We start from the raw sequence: 18,584 nt of genomic DNA, 5'->3' as shown, positions 1-18,584 counted from the left end.
GGACATCTGACTGATTAATGTGGCTGATTAACCTTCTAAAGATCTTTGACTCTTAGTATCATAAGTGTTTGACACCATTTCAGGGCAGCAGGAGAAAGAACAGGTTAGGTTTGCTTGGATTTGACATTCACTGCCCGTGTTCATTCTTGGTGCCTCTCCAGCCACAGGACAAACCTTTGCAGCTATCAAACCCCTCCCTGCAGGGCCAGGTTCCCTGTTGACACGGAGGCCTACAGCTGACAAGGATCTGCCAAACCTTATGCTTTACTTTGCTCCTTGCTCTGTGCTTCTCCTCTTGCAGCACTGGCAGCTGTAGGCAGCTCAGTGCAGTGCTGGCAAGCGCGGGCTCAGGCTGCAGCCATGTGCCATGGTTCCTCTCCTCTCACGTGCTCTGGGCAATCACATAGTGGAGAGAGCTGCTGTTTTACAGCTGTAGCAAGCCCTGTGCTCTCACTTGCTCAACAGACTTGCACGTTACTGGAAGGCTTTCAGCCCACAGAAATGGGGAAGGGGAAGTTCCTGAGAGATAAATTCTTACTAAAGGCAACAGAGTTTTGCCTGCGTAAGGCCAACGGCCTTTGCTCTTTCTCTGAAAATTAATGTCAGACAGTCAGGGCCCATCTCCCCATGCACAGGAAAAGTGGTGCCAGGTCACCAAAGCTGGACGTGTACAAATGGGCCAGTAACACTTGTGCAGCACTAGATCTGAGCTAGCCCAGCCTGCTGAGATGGCAAGACTGCTTCCAGATATGAGCTGGCAGGTTTGCACAGAGCTACATGCAGCTACATAGACTTAACAGCTTGGGTCTCCATTAGTTTGAGGAACTTGGCACTGCACGCTGTTGCTTGATGTAGATGCTCCCCAGGTTGCAAGCAATGAATAGTCTCTGTCAATGCAGTCCTTTTGCAAAGGATCTATTGTGACCAGGAAACAAAACAGCTGCTCTAAAGAAAGGCTAGCAAATTCATCTCTCAACGCAAGTGCTTGCTTTACATATCCAAGCTTCTTATACAGCCTGGCACTTGATGCAGGAGCTTGGCCGGCCTTTGCATGCTGCCTCTGGCCGAGCAGAGGGCCATGAGTCCCCTGGAGTGTCAGAAGCAGCACAGCTGCAAATGCAGAGGAGCAGCTGTATTCTCTGTGCAAGGATTTTCCATTTGGTACTTCACTGACTTGCTCTAGGGGCTCTGTAAAACCAGCATAAACCAATACTGTATCCTCAAGAAAGGTAGCTGGGTTTGGTAATGCATATAGTGTGTTTTAATACAGAGAATTGAGTAAGGATTTAAAAGAAGAATCCTGTGGGGTTTTTTTTCCACTACCAAAAAAGTTATGACACGGAAATAAATATTACTCCCTGAATTTTTAATACTGTAGTTATGACTAGGTTTATTTAGATGACCAATCAGCTTGATGCTGTCCCTGTCAAAGCCAGTGGTAAAACTCCTGTGAGATTCCAGTTTGAATTTACTATCTTAATGGGAATAAGGAAGGAAGCTTGCAACAATTAGCCTTTTATTATCCTGCTTTGCTTGATGATTAGCAAACAGAACACTATGTAATAACTTTATACATTGCTGACATATTGAACAAAACGCAGATCAAAAATCTCATATGAATCATATTATGTATGCTTTATTAAATTAACCTACAATGCCAGGGAATGTGCTGCAAGACAGACAATATTGAAATGAGACTAACATTTAATATGTGAACTGTGAGAATTGGTTAGAGGAAGTGTCACGCAGCACAGCCAGTGGCATCTAATACGTTTTGGTGAGCAGTTGCAGACTGATCATTCAGATGAGACCTTAAAGACAATTCCTTCTGTAAGTCTCCTGTCAAATGCCTATGCTGAGTCTCTGAGTACTGCCCCTCTCTAGTGACACACTGCATAAACACACCACTGATACGTGGGCCCAACATCACTTTATTATGGCACTCATTTTTACAGCCTAGTATGCAACACCATTTCCCATCTGATCCTCAGGTGGAGCAAGGCAGTTCCACCCGTGAGGTGAGGATGAGACAGATTGTCAGGATCTGCAGTGTTGTCTGAATCCAGGCACTGCTTGTCAGAAAAGGCTGGGTTCAGGAGTCTGGGTTGTTCCTTTCCCTGTGGTGTCACACCAGAGGCAATCAGATATATGTGCAGACGATGATCAAGAAAATAGTAGAAAATACTTATAATGGCCACATTCAGTGTTCGTCTAGGCTCTGAGCTATCATATTTGATGAGAAAACAAGGAAAATTTAGACTATTGTCTCTCACTGCATATATTTCTGTGGGGCTTTGCTGACAGGGTCTCAGCTGAGGGTATTTAGCATAAGGTTCTGTGCATCTCCTTTGCTTTGGAGCAGATATGATTTGAGACACAGCTTTCAGCCACAAAGGCAGAACTTCCAGCTCAGCTGCTAAGTTTAATCAGGATTCCTTCAGTAAGTGGAGAATTAAATGCCAGAGAACCATAAGTCCTTAAACCAAATGGCAATGATATGGCATTGGACAATTTCCTTAATTTCATTTTTCCTGTCTACAATAGAAATGATCCAGGAACTTAAAGGGATGCTTTTATAGGACCAACGAGATACTTGGCGAGTCACAGGAGGCTTGGTCTGATTTTTATTTTTTTACAGTGGGAAAATATTCTTAATACAAAATGCAGACGCTAGAAGGAAAAAACAGCAGCAGAAAAACAGAAAAATAATCTGCCAAAGCAAACTGACTTAGAAAAGAAAAACACTTCACTTGTCATCATCTCTCTTCTGTATTAGCAACAAAAGAAATGTTTTCTCCTAGAAGCCTCTGGAAAACATCACTGATCTGACACATCCCCCAGGCCACATGATGCCTGTATCACCAGAAGACACCCCAGTCACCATTCGGCTAACTTCACCCACCAGCCTTTACAAATATTGTTTAGTCTTTAGCTTATCACCTGTCCAGCCCAAGGGCTAGTCTTTTCAGGGAAAGTACAGAAATCCTTATCATAAATAATGCATCTAGCGAATCTGCTGTCTCTGTTCTTCTAGGGCAGCTAAGATGCTGCATCATTTACTGCTGCACTATATAGTGAAATACATCTCTCCATGTGGGAAATGTATTTACAAAGATTACCCAGCAGAAGAGCACAAAATGATTTGTACTGGAACCTGCAGCTTATCAGGGAAATGCTGTTTGGCAGGGACACAGCTAATGTCTGGCAGAGCGTAGCACATTTCCAGTGCTGGCGGTTGCAGAGGCAGAGCTGATTCCAGCAGGGCTGCAGGTAGCAGGCGGCTGATGGATGGCAGCCTGGCCTTGGAGCTGGGACAGGCAGAGAGCCCCTGTGCCCGGCAGGCACAGCCGCTTGCAGGAGCAGTGGGCACGGGTGCCACAAGTACTTCACAGCTGTAGCTCTAAGAGCAAACCAGCCCCCAGAGAAGCGCTCACCTTCTCTTCCCCAACCCCTAACCCCTCACAGTAGAAGCGTTTTTCCTTCACTACTTTCCCAGTTCTTTGGGGCTAATTGTAGCATCTCAGCATGGTCACTAAGCAAAAAAAAAAAAACCTCTTCCAGACAGATCCAAATGCTCCTAATCTCGGAAGTAAAACAAGCAAACCCTCAGCCCTGCAGCCCTCCCTCAATCCCAAACCCCATTCCCAAACCACAGCCCTCCTCCCCTTTTTACAGCTGGCAGTCGCTGTTCCTAAACTAAGAAGTGGCATCTCTTAGCCCACCCGTCTAATCCCTGGCTGCCAGTTTGCAACTTTGTTTAGTGGTGTCTGTACCAAACATTAAACATCATAAGGGTTCAGAAACCGCAAGATTAGAGAGTCTTCCTTTGTGTTTTTAGATGATGTTTTAGTTCAGTCAGTTTTAAAGCTTTTACCAACAACTGTGAAGACTGTTCCTTTCTAAATGAAAGCTGATCTTATATGATGGCAAGTGTTTGAGTTTTTAAGAGATGTGCCAATCACTATGAAGGCTGTCAATGCTTGTTCCTGGACTCTTTTTCTCATCTTGCCCAAAATGCGTGCAGAAGAGAAGTTCCTGTATGTGAAGAGTTAGTCTACCTGTGTTAAGTCCACCAGGAGTTTGTCTGTCATTCTCTGCGGGGGATGCAAGTGGACATGATCCAGTGTTCTTCAGGAGGTAAAAAATTAATTTTTCTGAAGTGCTACCAGAGAACAACAATGATTATTCAGTATTGCAGGGACTCTAGACACCCTGCAGAGAAAGGCCGGGACCCCCATGCCAAACCTGGTGAGAGGTGGGGGGCTGTTAAAGCAGATCCGAGGAGCATCCTGACTTCAGCAACAGCAGTGTCAGGCACCCCTTTATACAGTAAAAAGCAGCATCTTTTGAACCTTCCGTTTGGGCTTTGTTCAGGCCTGGCTGGCCAGGGTAGGAAGCAATGGTGCAGCTGCCCCATTCCCCTCCCAGCTCTGTGCTGAGCGGCTGTTCTGCAGCCTGGCAAACACGCATGGTTTCATAGAGAGAGAGAGGAGCGAAACTGAGCTCTGAGTACTGAACGCTTTCCCTGAAATGAGTCACGTTTCCAGTGATGTGGTAAAAAACAGAGAGAGACCAGAAAGCCTTAGAGGCTGCCGCACAGGAGTGCAACAGTCTGGGCAGTGACTAGGCTCCACACCTCTAACAAACCCCCCCACAGCCTCCCCTTCACGCAAAGAAATCAACATGATTTATTTGTAGATAACATGCTGCAAATTCTACTCACTCGTTACTCTTGGGCAGAGACATACACGATTCATTGCTTTTTGTACATTCATCTTCTTAACTCTTCAGCATCTGCGCTGCTCTCACACCACCTCCCAGTTTCCGCACAGCACACGGGAGGCGAGGTGCCCGACACAGCAGTGTTACAAATCGCAAAGACCAAGACAATGTTCAGAAAACCATGCCATTTGCTGCAGAGGTAGTTGACGGAGAGAGGGCGGGTAAACATGAAAGGAACGGCTTCGGATCAACTGAGCCCAACTGGTCAGCACAACAGCTCAGACCGAGGAGATAAAACTACATTTGCATTTATACTCTAACCTCTTCTCTCAAAAGAGAACATTAGGATGTTTGCCTAGATGGTACAAATTACTCGGGGGGAAAAAAGTGCTTTGATGCAGATAGCAATTATAGTGTGTTGATTGTTTTGGCTCTTTCTGCAGTGAAACAACAGACTAGCTCACACCAAGGGACTAAGGTGCTGCCAGGGGAGAAACTCCTGCACAGTTCTCTAGGAGCTGGAGGTTTTAGGCAATTTGTGTGCTGGGAATCGTGACCATACTAAAAGAATGTTTTCGGACAAAACCCAACCAAGATTAATCACTAAGCTCACAGAAAATGAGAGGGGAAGCACAAAATGGAGGATGAGGTGAGACCCAGGGATACTTGTTATCCTAGGATGATTTTTTGCATTTTATCTGGCCAGATGCCACCCAAAGGCAGCCTAATGCATCCCTGCTTGCCTGGTAGCAGCCTCTGTGTGTTAGACTGTGTGACAGCCGAGTACAGATGGCCCAGTGGGAAAGCTAGGAAAAGGCAGAGCTTCATTAGTAATCACAGAGAGTTTGCAAAAGGCTATAGCTGTTTGCGTTCAGCCTTATCCTGACCCTGTGATTAGGGATGCACTGGTCATTATTTGCTTATTAAGACTCAAAAACAGAGGGCAGAAATTGACTGTGCTCCTCTTCACAATCAGCTAGTGTTCACATGAGCTTGTAGATTATAGAGCAGATGCAGTAACTACTGAAGTGAGATTTTCCCGGGACATTACAGGCTTTAGGATGTCCTGTATGACTGGAATGAACCAAAGCTAACATTTTCTCTTTGTTTAGATATTAAACTGAAGCTCATTGAACCATTTCTTCCTGTCATGCAGGGAGACATTTAAAGCCATGTACTCAGGCACATGCTTGAGGTGACCAGGAAGGTTTGGTATCTGTAACCAGTTCTTTGAAAGAAGAGGTGTAAGCCTCCTTGCAGCCCTGGGTTAAGACCAAAACCCAGGGAGAGTGGGATTTGAGATTATTCCCTTAGAGCATCTTCATTTCTGAAAGGAACTGTCTCTCTAAGAGTAACTTGTGTGTCAATCCATCTCCCAGTGCAATCTGAGCGCTAAAATTCTGGAAACTAGTTTCTATCTGTACCACAATGCACTTCCCTGAACACTTCATGAATGTTCCTTATATAATGTTTTGAATTTCTTAGACTGTAACATTTTATACCGAAATTATTAATGTTCTGTAAAGTAGCACCCTCAGCCACTTTAATAACCTCAATGTACTCTGTAATAAAAAAGTTCTTTGTATATCCCTCAGTGACCAAAATGGAAAATAAGACCTCAGATTTTCCTCTTAACCAATTCCAAGTCAGTTCCCTAATGTGACCATAATATTAGAAAAAACATGTAAGCCAAGGATAATGCTATGCTCAATATTTTATTTATATTTTTATGTAAACATAATTTGCTTTGTAGGCACAATATAACAAAAGCTCTAAAGCAACAAACACAATTAAACAGTGTTTCAGTTCACTTCAATCAGGCTTAAGTTAAAGAGAAGCTTTCACAGTTCCTTTAAGGCAAATTGAGAAATAATTTGTTTCACTTGAAGAAACTATCCAATTGTCTTAGAGTTGTTTAAACAACACTGTCAGTAGTAAGCACAAACTTCATTTCTACAACAAGACTTGGTCAGTAGCAAGTCTCAGCATCGTCATTTTGTATAGGATGCCCTCTACCACTTCAGACGCGATACTACTGTTTGTGGTACTCTAAAAGGTACTTAGGGCTTGTGGGCCAAATTCTGCTAGCACAAATCCTGCTTCCAGAACTGATAGCTGAAAAATTTCCATTCATTTCAGTAGTATCCTTCCTCACCTTCATATATGCCATATTAATACCAGTAACACACAGAGCAGAGTCTAGTTTGCTGATGATAATACTCTTCTATGTTGCGCTTAGCTAGATCCACAAGTACTCCTTTGTACTCACTGCAATTACCTGATATTCTGCTGATCAGAAAATGGCCCTAAAATTGGTATGGATTAGCATGAAGAGTATTTTTGCCTTGCTAACAAAACCAGAAAGAACTAGCCAAAATTATTTCATTTGATTGTTGTCCCCGTGGTGTCTGTGGCCATGACCAAGATCACCCGTCTGTATTTGTCTTGAAGGGTAATTTAACGGTAGAGCCAACCATAATGCGGTTTATAACAGAAGAACAGATTTGCTATTCTGCTTGCCCTACTAATTTAAGGCCTTGAGAATGCCACTTTACTGCCAGCTCGAAGGTCACCAGCAATATTGCTCACTTTGGCGTCAAATCAAAATTCCTAGTTATGTTAAGGTTTCTTGCAGGACAACATCATTACACTAACTGCAAAACAAAATCGGGCATGTTTCCTACCGTTGTCAGCTTATGAGTCGTGAAAACTTAATGGCCTTTCTTAAAAGCCCAACTGGCAAGCCCAATGGAAAACTCGCACTGAATATATACTTTTTTTCTGTGGACAAAATCCCTGTTTGGGCCTGATACGGCACTGGAAGCGTAGGCAAGCCCCGCTTGAAAAGAAAATCAACTATAGTGAAGTTCTGCATCAACATCCAGAGAAAAATGAAGTTCTGGTTCCATTAATATTTCAAAAGCTTTTTTGGCATATTTCTCCACAGTTATTTCTTCTCATAAATTTTGAATTTGTTTAACCCAAGGGAAACTCCTTCAGAATGAACATTCTGCACTATTATCTGGTATTAGAACAGCAACTTCATGAGTACAGTGTAAAGAGATGGACATTAATACTCAGGCAGCAAGATAAAACTAACAGAAAAAACAAGAGAGAATCTTCTAAAACCACACATAAAAGTCATCCAGACCCACAAGTCCTTTCACATTGAGAAAAGCCTCCACTTTTCTATATAAGCTTTTAACTTCCGTCACTACAGGATACTTGTAGATTTACATGAACAACTAGCCATGCCTGGGGAAATACTTTCTTTTGAAAAAAATATATTAATTCAAAGATATATGTCATTATACAAGGTCTCTGACATTCCTTTAGCATTTCTACTGTAGGTGATTGCAGTTGTTTTAAAATAATTGTTTTAACAAGACAGTTGAGGACCTGAGTAGCTGCTGCTTGGACAGGTGAAAGACATGGAAAAAAGATTTACTTTTGTCATGTTTAGATATAGTTTCCACTAGTGGGAGGTAGATAAGACTAGCTGGTCTCTGAATGCTTAATCCTGCAAATAATTACAAACATAACTGTACATATGGAGCAGAGCTTTTGACAGAACTACTCACCTAGATAAAGTTATCCCTGTGCATAATTTCTGATGGGATTAAGGCCTAAAACTCATTTTTACCAGGGTTAACTTCTGTAGGAGTTCAGCTCCAGCTTGATAGTTGATCGATAGCTGATCATTAGCGATTTCAGAGCAGTAAACTCCGCCAACAAATTTCTTTACACATACTGATCCTTACCAATATGATTTAAAAATGAAATTTAAAATTGGTTTGGATTTTGGACACGGATGAGGCCATGTGTCCTCAGCAGAAGATGTTGATCTGTCACTAACAATGTTCACTGCTCCAGGCAATTAAAGTTCTGGGTCTAAAAAGAGCGGTTTGCTGACCTCCTCCTTTGCCTGTAACGTATGCGGTGATAGCTCAGATCAACAGGAAAGCATGATAGTTGGCACTCTGAATGAAGTGTTTAATTACTGGTGCTGATGACTAACGTGATTATACAATACTAATCAAAGTCTCTCAATTAATGATTTCTTGCACAATTTCAGATTCCAGAATTCTAAATGAGGTATTTTTGAAAATGAAGATAGGATTGCCTATAAAATGATAAAGCATGACTGAGGGTAATGAAAACTCATCTTTTTTGCAACTTTTATCTGTGGTTCATAAAAGGAAAACTATTTTAACAGTGAAAATCACAAACTTAAAATCCTCCCTCCAGTTATGAGAATCTTCCAGACAGCAAGTGGGGATTTTTTTTTTTTTTTTTTACTGTTTCCAACTTGCAAAAAAAAAAAAAAAAGCCCAAACTCCCCAAATAACTTTATGCAAAATTTTGGAATTTGCATGAGAAAGATGCCCATCTAAAATTACACAGTAAGTTAGTAAGGCTTTTAAACTGGAACAGAAAAATCCATGGGACTCCTACAGGGAAATTGGGTATTACACAGGAATGTCATAATACTGCACTGGATGAGAATGGCACTTGAGTTCAAAACAACAATGATCAACAGCTCATAGCTCAGCTGACTGCAGACAAATACAACACACACTGTACTACAGCATTTGTTCACTGATGCACAGAATAGATTTTCCAGTCTTGTTCCCTTCTACTTCATTAATCTTTCTGCTTCCACCGCCTCTGGCTGTTACTGGATGAATGGCATGCGTTCTTTATTCTCATTGTCCCCTTCATGGTCTTCTTCCTCCTCTCCAGCCTCACTTGTCTCTGTGCTGTCGTTGGCCATCTGTAGGAAGAAAGACGAAGGACATCACAGCACCTTTCACACTGTTTTATTCATTCTTATTTCAGTTTGAGTCATTTGATAAAGTGACTTTATAAATGAAGACACCGTTGCAACACAAAAATAAACATTCTGTCTGTGCAAAACTTTTGCTGGCACCACTCCACTTCCAGCTAAAATTGTGAGCTGTTCCCTCAGGGCTTACAGCTGAATTACGTACGGAACAGAAAGCTGCTTTGCAGGACAGTTGCACAAGTGGACTCTGATCTGTGCCGTTGTAGAAAAATGGTATTAAGGCTCTCAGATAGGAATGTGTTGGAAGTTCACAGAATGTGTCAGACCCCTAGTTTACAACTCCTTCTGTATCTGCTCCTCCAGAAACAGGTAACACTATTCTTTAATGCCAGCTAATGGATGGGATCTGGTCCCACATGAGGCATGGTGTCATGAAAACTCAGAGATAATTGTTTTATGTAAAAAACAACAAAACTTTATAGAGCAGTGGATATGTAGATGCTGGCAAAATATACCCATGACAAATCTTGGATCATAGAGGAGTGGGGAGAAAACTGCCTTTCTATATTTTATTGAAAATGTCTGTACAGGCAGTAGGCAATTGCAGAAATTTGTAGTTCTGGATGGCATTTAAGGAGCACATTGTGGTTTTTTCACATGTGAATATTTATTACAAGCTGTGTAAAGGTGCAAGACTCTCCTGTACTTCACCCTGTCACTTTGACTTGTCTCTGGAGGCACAAGAGCTTGGTTAACTGGACAGATGGTGGTGTTTAACAGCATAGATCAGTATGACTGAATTCTCTTATACAACTTTACCCCTCTTCAGACACAAGAAGATTCTTGTATTTGCTTATAACTATTTCAAAACCAACTACCCAAGGGATCTATTTACTTTTTTTTAAGAGAAATGCAGTGACATTGTACTTTCCCTGTTTGATTACTAGCATCTGCTGGAAATAAAAATAAAAATCTGAAACACAACCTGATTTTAATGGAGAAAAACAATGCTCTTAAGTTACTCATATTTTTGAATTAACACCCTTTCATGGAAGTGTATCAAATTTGTTCTCACCTTCTAACCAATGACTACCATGAATATACAATATCAAGAGAACAGATGGAATAAATGTATTAATGTTGTGTTATGGATTCTTGTTTACCGTTTTAAGATGCAGTTCAGCCACAAAACAATGCCCAGTTTCCACATGTGTGGTCCCAAAAGCCACCTTTTCCCTTGCAGCAATTTTGTATGAGATGTGGAGCCAATTTTAGAGTAAGTGTGAGTAAGAGCTTAACTGTAATTCTAGGTTCTTTTCTGCCCTTTTGAAACAGGAGATATCTCAGGTCTGAAAGCAAACTTCATAGATCAGTATTGACTTGAAGTCAGTTTTTCATTATCTTCTTTACTGCTCTTTCCTACATCATCAGAGAACGTTTAGGCATGAGCCTGACTTTCATTTACTACTGCTCTCTGGCGTGTTTCAGTACCACGTTGAGTGCTTCAAATCCAGTGGACCAGAGCTCCATCACAACTATCTTCCTTCAGAACATTTCTAGAAGGAAGTATTTAGATATTATACTTCATATATTATAAAAAAGTAAAAGAAATTCCTACCTTGACTTTTGCATGGGAATCAGAAAGCACTTCTACGTTTGTACACTGAATTAATATTGACTGTCTTTCTGTTCAATCCACTTATTTTTATTAATACAGGAATTTTGTATTACGTGAAATGTCTATTTGTTTTCCATCTCAGGGACAGAAATAGATGTGGCAATTTTACCCTAAAATAACACTCGCAGACACGTTTTTGGAGAGGCAGACAGCCATTCAGTATAGAAAAGTAACTGCTGGGACTCTAGGAATTACAATTATATTTCACTTTGGGTTAAATATATAAATTATGATTATTGGTTGTATTTAGGTGCTATGGATTTAGAAGAAAACAGTATTTAAAAAAATAAATTGTAAAGGACACGTCTCCAGAAGTCACCACCATGCTTTAAGTTGTGTGACCAAACACCTTTGTACTCACCAGGGGAGTGGGTGCTTTCTCCACATCGAGGATTAGTTTTCCTATATTTCCTCGGTCGTGGATTCTCTGCATGGCCTCCTTCACCTGGAAGAAAGATAATCTATTGAAAATTTTCAGGCACACACTAAGAGAAGGCTGAATTCCTTCCTTCCAAACCAGCAATACATTTAAGGCATGGTCATGTGCAAGGTCATTCAAATAGCTGCTTAAAACAAAATTAATAGTTAAACACTTTCTAGTGAATTTGTAAGGCCTGATTTTTGCATTGTTTGCCAAAATGGGATGCGAGTCTTGATGACAGTTTCTGAATAGCGTAAGACATACATAATCTTAATGCAGTACAGAAGTAATGGTTAGCTGAGGTGCAGAGAGAAATACAGGCTCAGGGAGTCAATCCCTACAGGTTGTTCATTAGATTTTATCTTTGCAGAATATTTATCACGAAACCCTACTTTCAGTGAAAGTATGAAATGTTTTTCTAATTGAACTATGATATTTTTCACTTCTTTTTTGTTCCGATAGAGGGAATGCCGTATCCAGGCAGCGGTTGTGATTAATGCAATACTGTGGTTCTCACTGCATAATTGAGTATTTATTTCCTTCTTTCTTCCGCGCTCCCCCCACCCACCCTTTTTTTTTAATTTTAAATAAGTAGTTTCCTACAGATACCAGTAAGACCAGACATTTAACAGCTGGCTGCAATTAGCACATGTGAGACAGGAACAAAACCCTCTTCTTACTAGTGCACCGGAGAGGAGCTTATTTTGATGTATGAAGTTTCAGAACTCATGAGAGCTCAGTGTTGATGAATTGAAATTGTGTGTGTTGCCCTGAATCTTCAATGTGCAGCGTGCAGAGCACCATTAAATCACTGAAAATTGCAAGATGTCAAGAGTTTCCTCACTGTCATGGTGGGAAACTTCAGGAACTGAAAACGTACACATAAAGGCTGTTCCATCTCCCCATCACACCCTTTTTTTGCTGGCATAACAGGGTATGTTGAGACAAGAAAGAGTTTTATGTTAATAGGATCTACCATCTGTGACATAGTTTTATTGGATATTTTAAGAATAATGGCATAGAAGTTTGAAACAACATGCTAACTTGGGAACAGGTGGGTCCCACAGTACATTTAAAAGCTTGAATTGGGGTCCAGGCACCTAAGATCATTACTGAATGTCTAATATATCAGGAGGTATGAGATTTTTAAAGATACCAAGCGAATACAGCTTTCAACTTCCAATTAAATTTAATGGATGCTGGGCACAAAATGTCTTTACCATCTGTCGGCCTTATTTTGAAAGCTGACTGCAGTGAACGCAATATTACAACCTTGATTTTGCCAAGTGGTTCCCTCAATTAGTAAACACCAGACTTAAAAACAAATACCTGTTAGAACAAAAGAAAAATTCCACTGCAAAAACCAATGACTTTCTAACTTAGGGCATAATTGTAAATTAACCTTGGAAAATACAATCTTAGGAATCCCACTGGAGAGATGGTTGACCTCTAAATGTAGTCCACAAAAATCACAATAATTTTTATGAAGTTACCTTTGAGCATAAACAATACCTAACTACCCTATAAGACTTGTTCTGCACTATGGACAATATTCCTTTAAGAATATCCAACAAAGACGCTGAAGAAGCAGCAGCTGTATTATTTTTCATGACTCTTATTAACCAAATCAAGCTTTTAGGAGTCTATAGCAGGGCATAAATAACCAACGTAGATGTGACAGAATTGGAGAAATCAGCAAACACACTTGCCTGTCCATTGAAATTTATTGCCAGAACATCATGTGGAAAGCGGGGTATGCAACATTTATTTTAATTTGTAGCCTGTCATATTTAGCAAGGCAAATTTGAGAAAATGTGCTTTCCCTGCATTTTTCACATACACAGTATCAAATTTAAGACTCTGGAGGAAGGTTCAGGTTGTTTCCAGGACACTTGTAAGTAGCCTGCAAATGCAAACAGCAGGCAGAGGCAAAGGCAACAATAAAACCTGTAACAGTAATAGTGGCTATGGAATCCAGATGGAGCTATTCAAATATATACACAATTTGAAAAAAAGTTAGAAGAGCTGATACAACATCTGTATATTTTAGTGCTATTTGCAACTTATCTATCCAGTTAGCCAAATTCTGTACGAGTGCAATGCCATTCACTATACCACGTCTGAGTTAAGAGAGCTATTTTATTTTTTGAAGTTTGCTTCAAAATAAATACCACTTCCAGTAGCAAGGATCAAAAGGGTTTCCCTCTTCTTGCAGAACTGCATCCCTAAATTACTTTTCAACAATTATTCTATATTGGTTGCTGTTTGCATTTGTCAGCTCAAATCCACGTAAATGGATCTGATGTAAATTCGTTTATATGGGTGAGTTTATTTAATTTCTTCTTGCGCAGTATCATTATCAGAGGGCTCCTAGATTGGAAATAGTTCAAAGGAGTATTTACTAATACAAAGAGCTTCCATTGGAATGCAGGACAAAAATTCTGCTGGCCTTCATTTGCTTTCAATGTAGCTCAGCCATTGGAGGGTCTGGGTCTAAACTAATGCTGAACTACAGATTTTAGCCTTGAGAGCCCCAAAACTGACACAATATGCGTTACAGAGCTCTGCACTGAAACCAGAACTATTTTTACACATTAGTGGACAACAAACCAGTTAGTGAAAAACAAGAAAGATGCAGAATGCTGCACAGCGAAGCACGGTCTGATGCATCCAACACAGGCGCTCCTGGGCAGCAGTAGGGGAAAATGATTAATAGCAAAGGAAAAAGAAAAGGCATCCCAAGTTTGCCTTTTCCCTCAAGCACGCTTGCATCAATTTGTATTTTAGTTTGACATACTGTTTTTAAGCATACTCTAGAGTAGAATCATCTTCCCCTATCTGTTCAGTCTAGTGGAAAACAATAACAAACACAGGAAAAGGACTTTTCTAACTCAGTTGGAAACAATTTGCATTTGCTTTAGGGAATATGCTTTTATAATTTGAGAAATAATTTTGAACAAGTATATTTCTCCCATCCCTTTCAACATATCCATGACGGTACCACTTTTAGAGCTATCACATATCCTCATTCAAGTGTTCTGCAGCAATGACAGTGAATCTGGAAATTAAGATAACCTATGTAATAATGAGGTCATCTGTAAAACAAAAAATATGGTCTAGAAAGACAAACCCAATGCAGCTCAGGGTCCTTCACAAGTCATGCTTACCGTGCCCTGTAAGAATTATTCAAGTTCTCATTTTCCATCATAACTCCCCAAGTGCTGCAGATTTTCTGAGCCTTCTATGAGCTCTTTCCTCATACCACTCTGCTGGACCCCGGCAGAGAGGCAAGGAATATAAAATATACAGAGCTTAATTGGGAACGTACAGAACCACTGTACTGTTAGCATTATGGCAAAATTTAGCAGCTTTAACATTTCTTAGAAATTTTTAATCTATTAACTCGCACTTGCACATTTAAAAAGGTGTTATGCTACCAATGCTAACAACAATTCTTCAAAGAAGCCTTGATACAAAGAGAGGATTAAAAACAATAATCACAAAGCTGTAAAAGAAGGCCTGTTGTGAAAAAGCCTACTGAAGTATATTTTCCTGAGGGGATGTTATGGTCGGGATCTCGGAGCTTCCCTTGGATCGGAGCCATTTCTGTCCATCTGTGTTGTGTATCATACTGAGAAGAGCAACAATTACTGTCAACAGACCTTGGTAGGAGAGTAAGGGCAGAAATGCCGTCATATTACTGGTCAGAGAATGTTCTAAAAGAGGTTTCATGACAGCTGTGTTCTCTGGAAGTATAAAGTTTGATGGCTGTACTGAATCATCTCCAACACCACCGGAGCACCTCTCTTGGGGTACTCTTCAAAAGTATCAAGAACTTTGGATATTGTGTCCTCTTTAAAATCTCTTATTCTGTTTCAAATAGGCTCATCTTCTCCAGCCTCAAATCTTTTCAAAATCAAGCCGAGGCACTTATCTTAACCAGCAATGGTAATTTTCAGAAAATTGTTTAATACGTTCATCTCGTACTAGACTAGATTTTCTCTGTCTTCAAAACCAAGCTGTAACAACAAGCCTCCCTAACAATTTTTATATAGGTAAGTATTGCAAAAAGTTAGTATTTTTAAAAGCCTTTGTACAAACTAAAACAGAAAAACAAAGAAAAAGCAAGTTGACCAGGCACACTGGGTTCTAGATTCAAGGGACAGATATCGGCCTTGCCTTCCTACTTTCAAAATTCTGAGGTCTACAGGCTTTCAAAGACAATGCAGGTAATGATATATTGTAAAGAATAGGATTTTGAAAATTCTAACAATGGGTAAGTCTGGAATTCCATGTGGGTTTAGCAGATTTTTAAAACCTGGATTGAGAAAGCTCAATATTTGTTCCTCCCAATAAGAACTTTGACAATAACTGGATATGCCAATAGTTGTTCGCAAAATCAGAAATGATGCCACACTCAGGGTAACGGCATGCAACATTCTGCTCAACCTTCCTTCTCTGATTAAAAAATTGAAAATTACTGAATATTATAATCCTGTCCAGTTCATACAAAAGCAACACAAAGAAATAACCGGAAAATCTCAGCACATCTCAGGACAGTGCTTTGACTAGACAGGTGTATCTATTTTGGGTATTGTTTGCGTGTTTTGGCCGAGTGTTTATTTCTGTGCTTTGTGATGGGGAAAAGATTAGTTTGGTCTTTACTTTGTGGTTTTTTAAAAAGATATCTTTCCAATGGAGTAGGTTGCTAAAATGATTCATTCAGTGTTGCTGATTGTATTGGAGTTGGGTAATTTGATATAATTTTAGAAAGACTGATTATGTACCTTGAAATTACTGATGCTTAGGTCTTGATGCTACCTATTACCAAAATAAGCCGAAAAAGATGACACAAAAATTAAATAATTTTTAAAGTTTGCCTGTGAAATTTTAAAATCATATCTCTGTAAAAAAAATAAATTGTCACTGCAGCAAAGAAAATGTTTTCAACTAGGCTGTAGTTCACAGAGATGCCTATATAGTCTCAATTAGCTAATTTAGTAGTTTCACATTAGCTCTAGATATTGTGAAAGAGAAATAGCATCATATTATAAATACAAAAGATTTCCTGTTTTTTCTAGCAATGATATGCTAAATTGATGTAGTATCTCTAAAAGACAGACAGATTTCCATATTTCTGTAGCTAAAACCTCATGGCAGATCATGGGATTTGCAAAGCTTTTATTTCACGAAAAGCAAAAGAGAATACTCTACGACAACAGCCATAAATTATTTTCCTCTACTGAATACATGATCAGTGTATGCACTAGGAACATGGTATGATTTTATTGTAGTCGTTCTGTCATTAGTGAACTGATAGCAATTCTAATTTAAAGTAAAGTACAAGCCTGCATTTAAAAAAAAAAAAAGAGAAAACCAAAAATGATTTTGATTTCTTACTAGCATTTCTAAAATAGTAAAGTACACTAATAATAGCAGAGTACAAATAGTAAAGTACTAATACTAAGCTCTTAGGCATCACATTATATCCACAAATGACTTGCATGACTTTCTGTCACCAATCCTGACTAATTTGCAATACATTTCTATGTGAGTAATATACATTAAAAAAAGCACAAAATTAAGCATGTTATCACCTGTAACCACTCAGACCGGAAAAAAGATCTACATACTGAAATTAGAAATAGCAGCCACAGGACATTTTTTTACTTAAACAGTTTCTGCAAATCTAAAAGCGTGAAACATAATGTGTATTCCAAACAGAGCAAGTAACATAATGTGCTATCAGATTATGACATTCCATTTGGATATTTGCAGCTAGCTTCTGATTACATTGGTTTTCCATAGCTTTTGATGGGAGTGTGTAAAACCAGTCCATTTTAAATTGTCTAAAGGGATAATTTTCCTGAAATGCCTCTTGTACACCTGCCTTAATACTAGTTTTTTCCTATGTTGTCCTTGGATTTTTCTTGTTTGTTTTTAGTACTATGTTCTCCCCAGGTTAAATTAGTAACTGGGACAGATTTCTTGTCTGGCTTTTCAGCTGAAGTCATTCATTTTAGGTCTCCACCTCTACTGTCCTGGTAGTGATGGCACTGATCCTTCAATTCACTGAGTCTGCAACTGAAGTGAGACGAACAGTGCGTTACAGAAGACGTGATTTAACCCTGGACCCCCACTACAGAACCAGCTTGAAAACTGTACTGACACTATGATTGCTTTGGAAAGTTCCTGAACAGAGCTGTCTTCCTGGATGTAAGTCTGACCCTTTTTAAATAATATATGCCTGAAACAAACAATTATGCTCCAACTTTGCATTGCTATAGGCAAGCCTCCATTTATTTATCTATCCATTTTACTTCAAACTAATTTGCTGGCTCTTCTGTGTTTGAAATCAAGAGCCAACAGTAATCTCTACTGAGGTACTGATAAATTCTTGCTGACGTTCAATTGTCTCTGGAACTTGATTTTGTTGTTAGAATAAAGCAAAAGCAGTCTACTGCTTTATAAATATAGGAAAAGTTAAATGGAAAATGTATTACTAATTATCTGTTGCACCATTTCACAGTGTGAAAGATAAGTGCAAGCCTGCCTAAGAAATGGATGCTATTTTCAAGCCCTTGGATATTATTTTAAACATAATGATCCATTTCTGTACTTGGCTCTTATAAGGAACCAATCTCAGGAGTAAAATAAGAGAAATTGCCAAGTTGGAACGCTAAACTGCTCGCTATGCCAATATAAGACACTGGAGGCTTTAGGCCCCTGTTAGTAATATGGATGTTTAGTAGAGAGAAACAATGAAGGCAACATGCCATGGAAAAACTTCCTAGTGGAAATGTCAAAACATAATGCTTTCATCATCCTACATGAAGCTGTTCAGCTCAGTAATATAATGAATTTTATCAACTTTTTTTTTTTAGCAGTTATGTATTTACTTCAGGGAAGGGAAAAAAAATGAATTGAAAGACACTGTTGCAATAGAAGAGTGGATATTCTTTTAACTCCATGAGGCT

The 18,584-nt window shown here is 39.6% G+C and overlaps 1 protein-coding gene across 1 annotated transcript in view; it reads right to left on the bottom strand.

The window, feature by feature from the left end:
• Positions 1-6,418: 6,418 nt before the first annotated feature.
• The window catches only part of VAT1L (vesicle amine transport 1 like), a 62,642-nt gene continuing 50,476 nt past the window's right edge, over positions 6,419-18,584 (bottom strand). Inside the window, exons 8-9 of the mRNA XM_063334659.1 lie at positions 11,548-11,631; positions 6,419-9,496 (exon numbers count right to left, since the gene is read on the bottom strand). Of these exons, the coding sequence (XP_063190729.1) occupies positions 9,398-9,496; positions 11,548-11,631 (183 nt within the window). The 3' untranslated portion in view covers positions 6,419-9,397. The remainder of the gene's footprint in view (positions 9,497-11,547; positions 11,632-18,584) is intronic.

The sequence above is a fragment of the Chroicocephalus ridibundus genome, chromosome 4 (assembly GCF_963924245.1).
Source record: "Chroicocephalus ridibundus chromosome 4, bChrRid1.1, whole genome shotgun sequence".
In the NCBI taxonomy this organism is placed as follows: Eukaryota; Metazoa; Chordata; class Aves; order Charadriiformes; family Laridae; genus Chroicocephalus; species Chroicocephalus ridibundus.
This window is presented reverse-complemented; position numbering and strand designations above follow the sequence as displayed.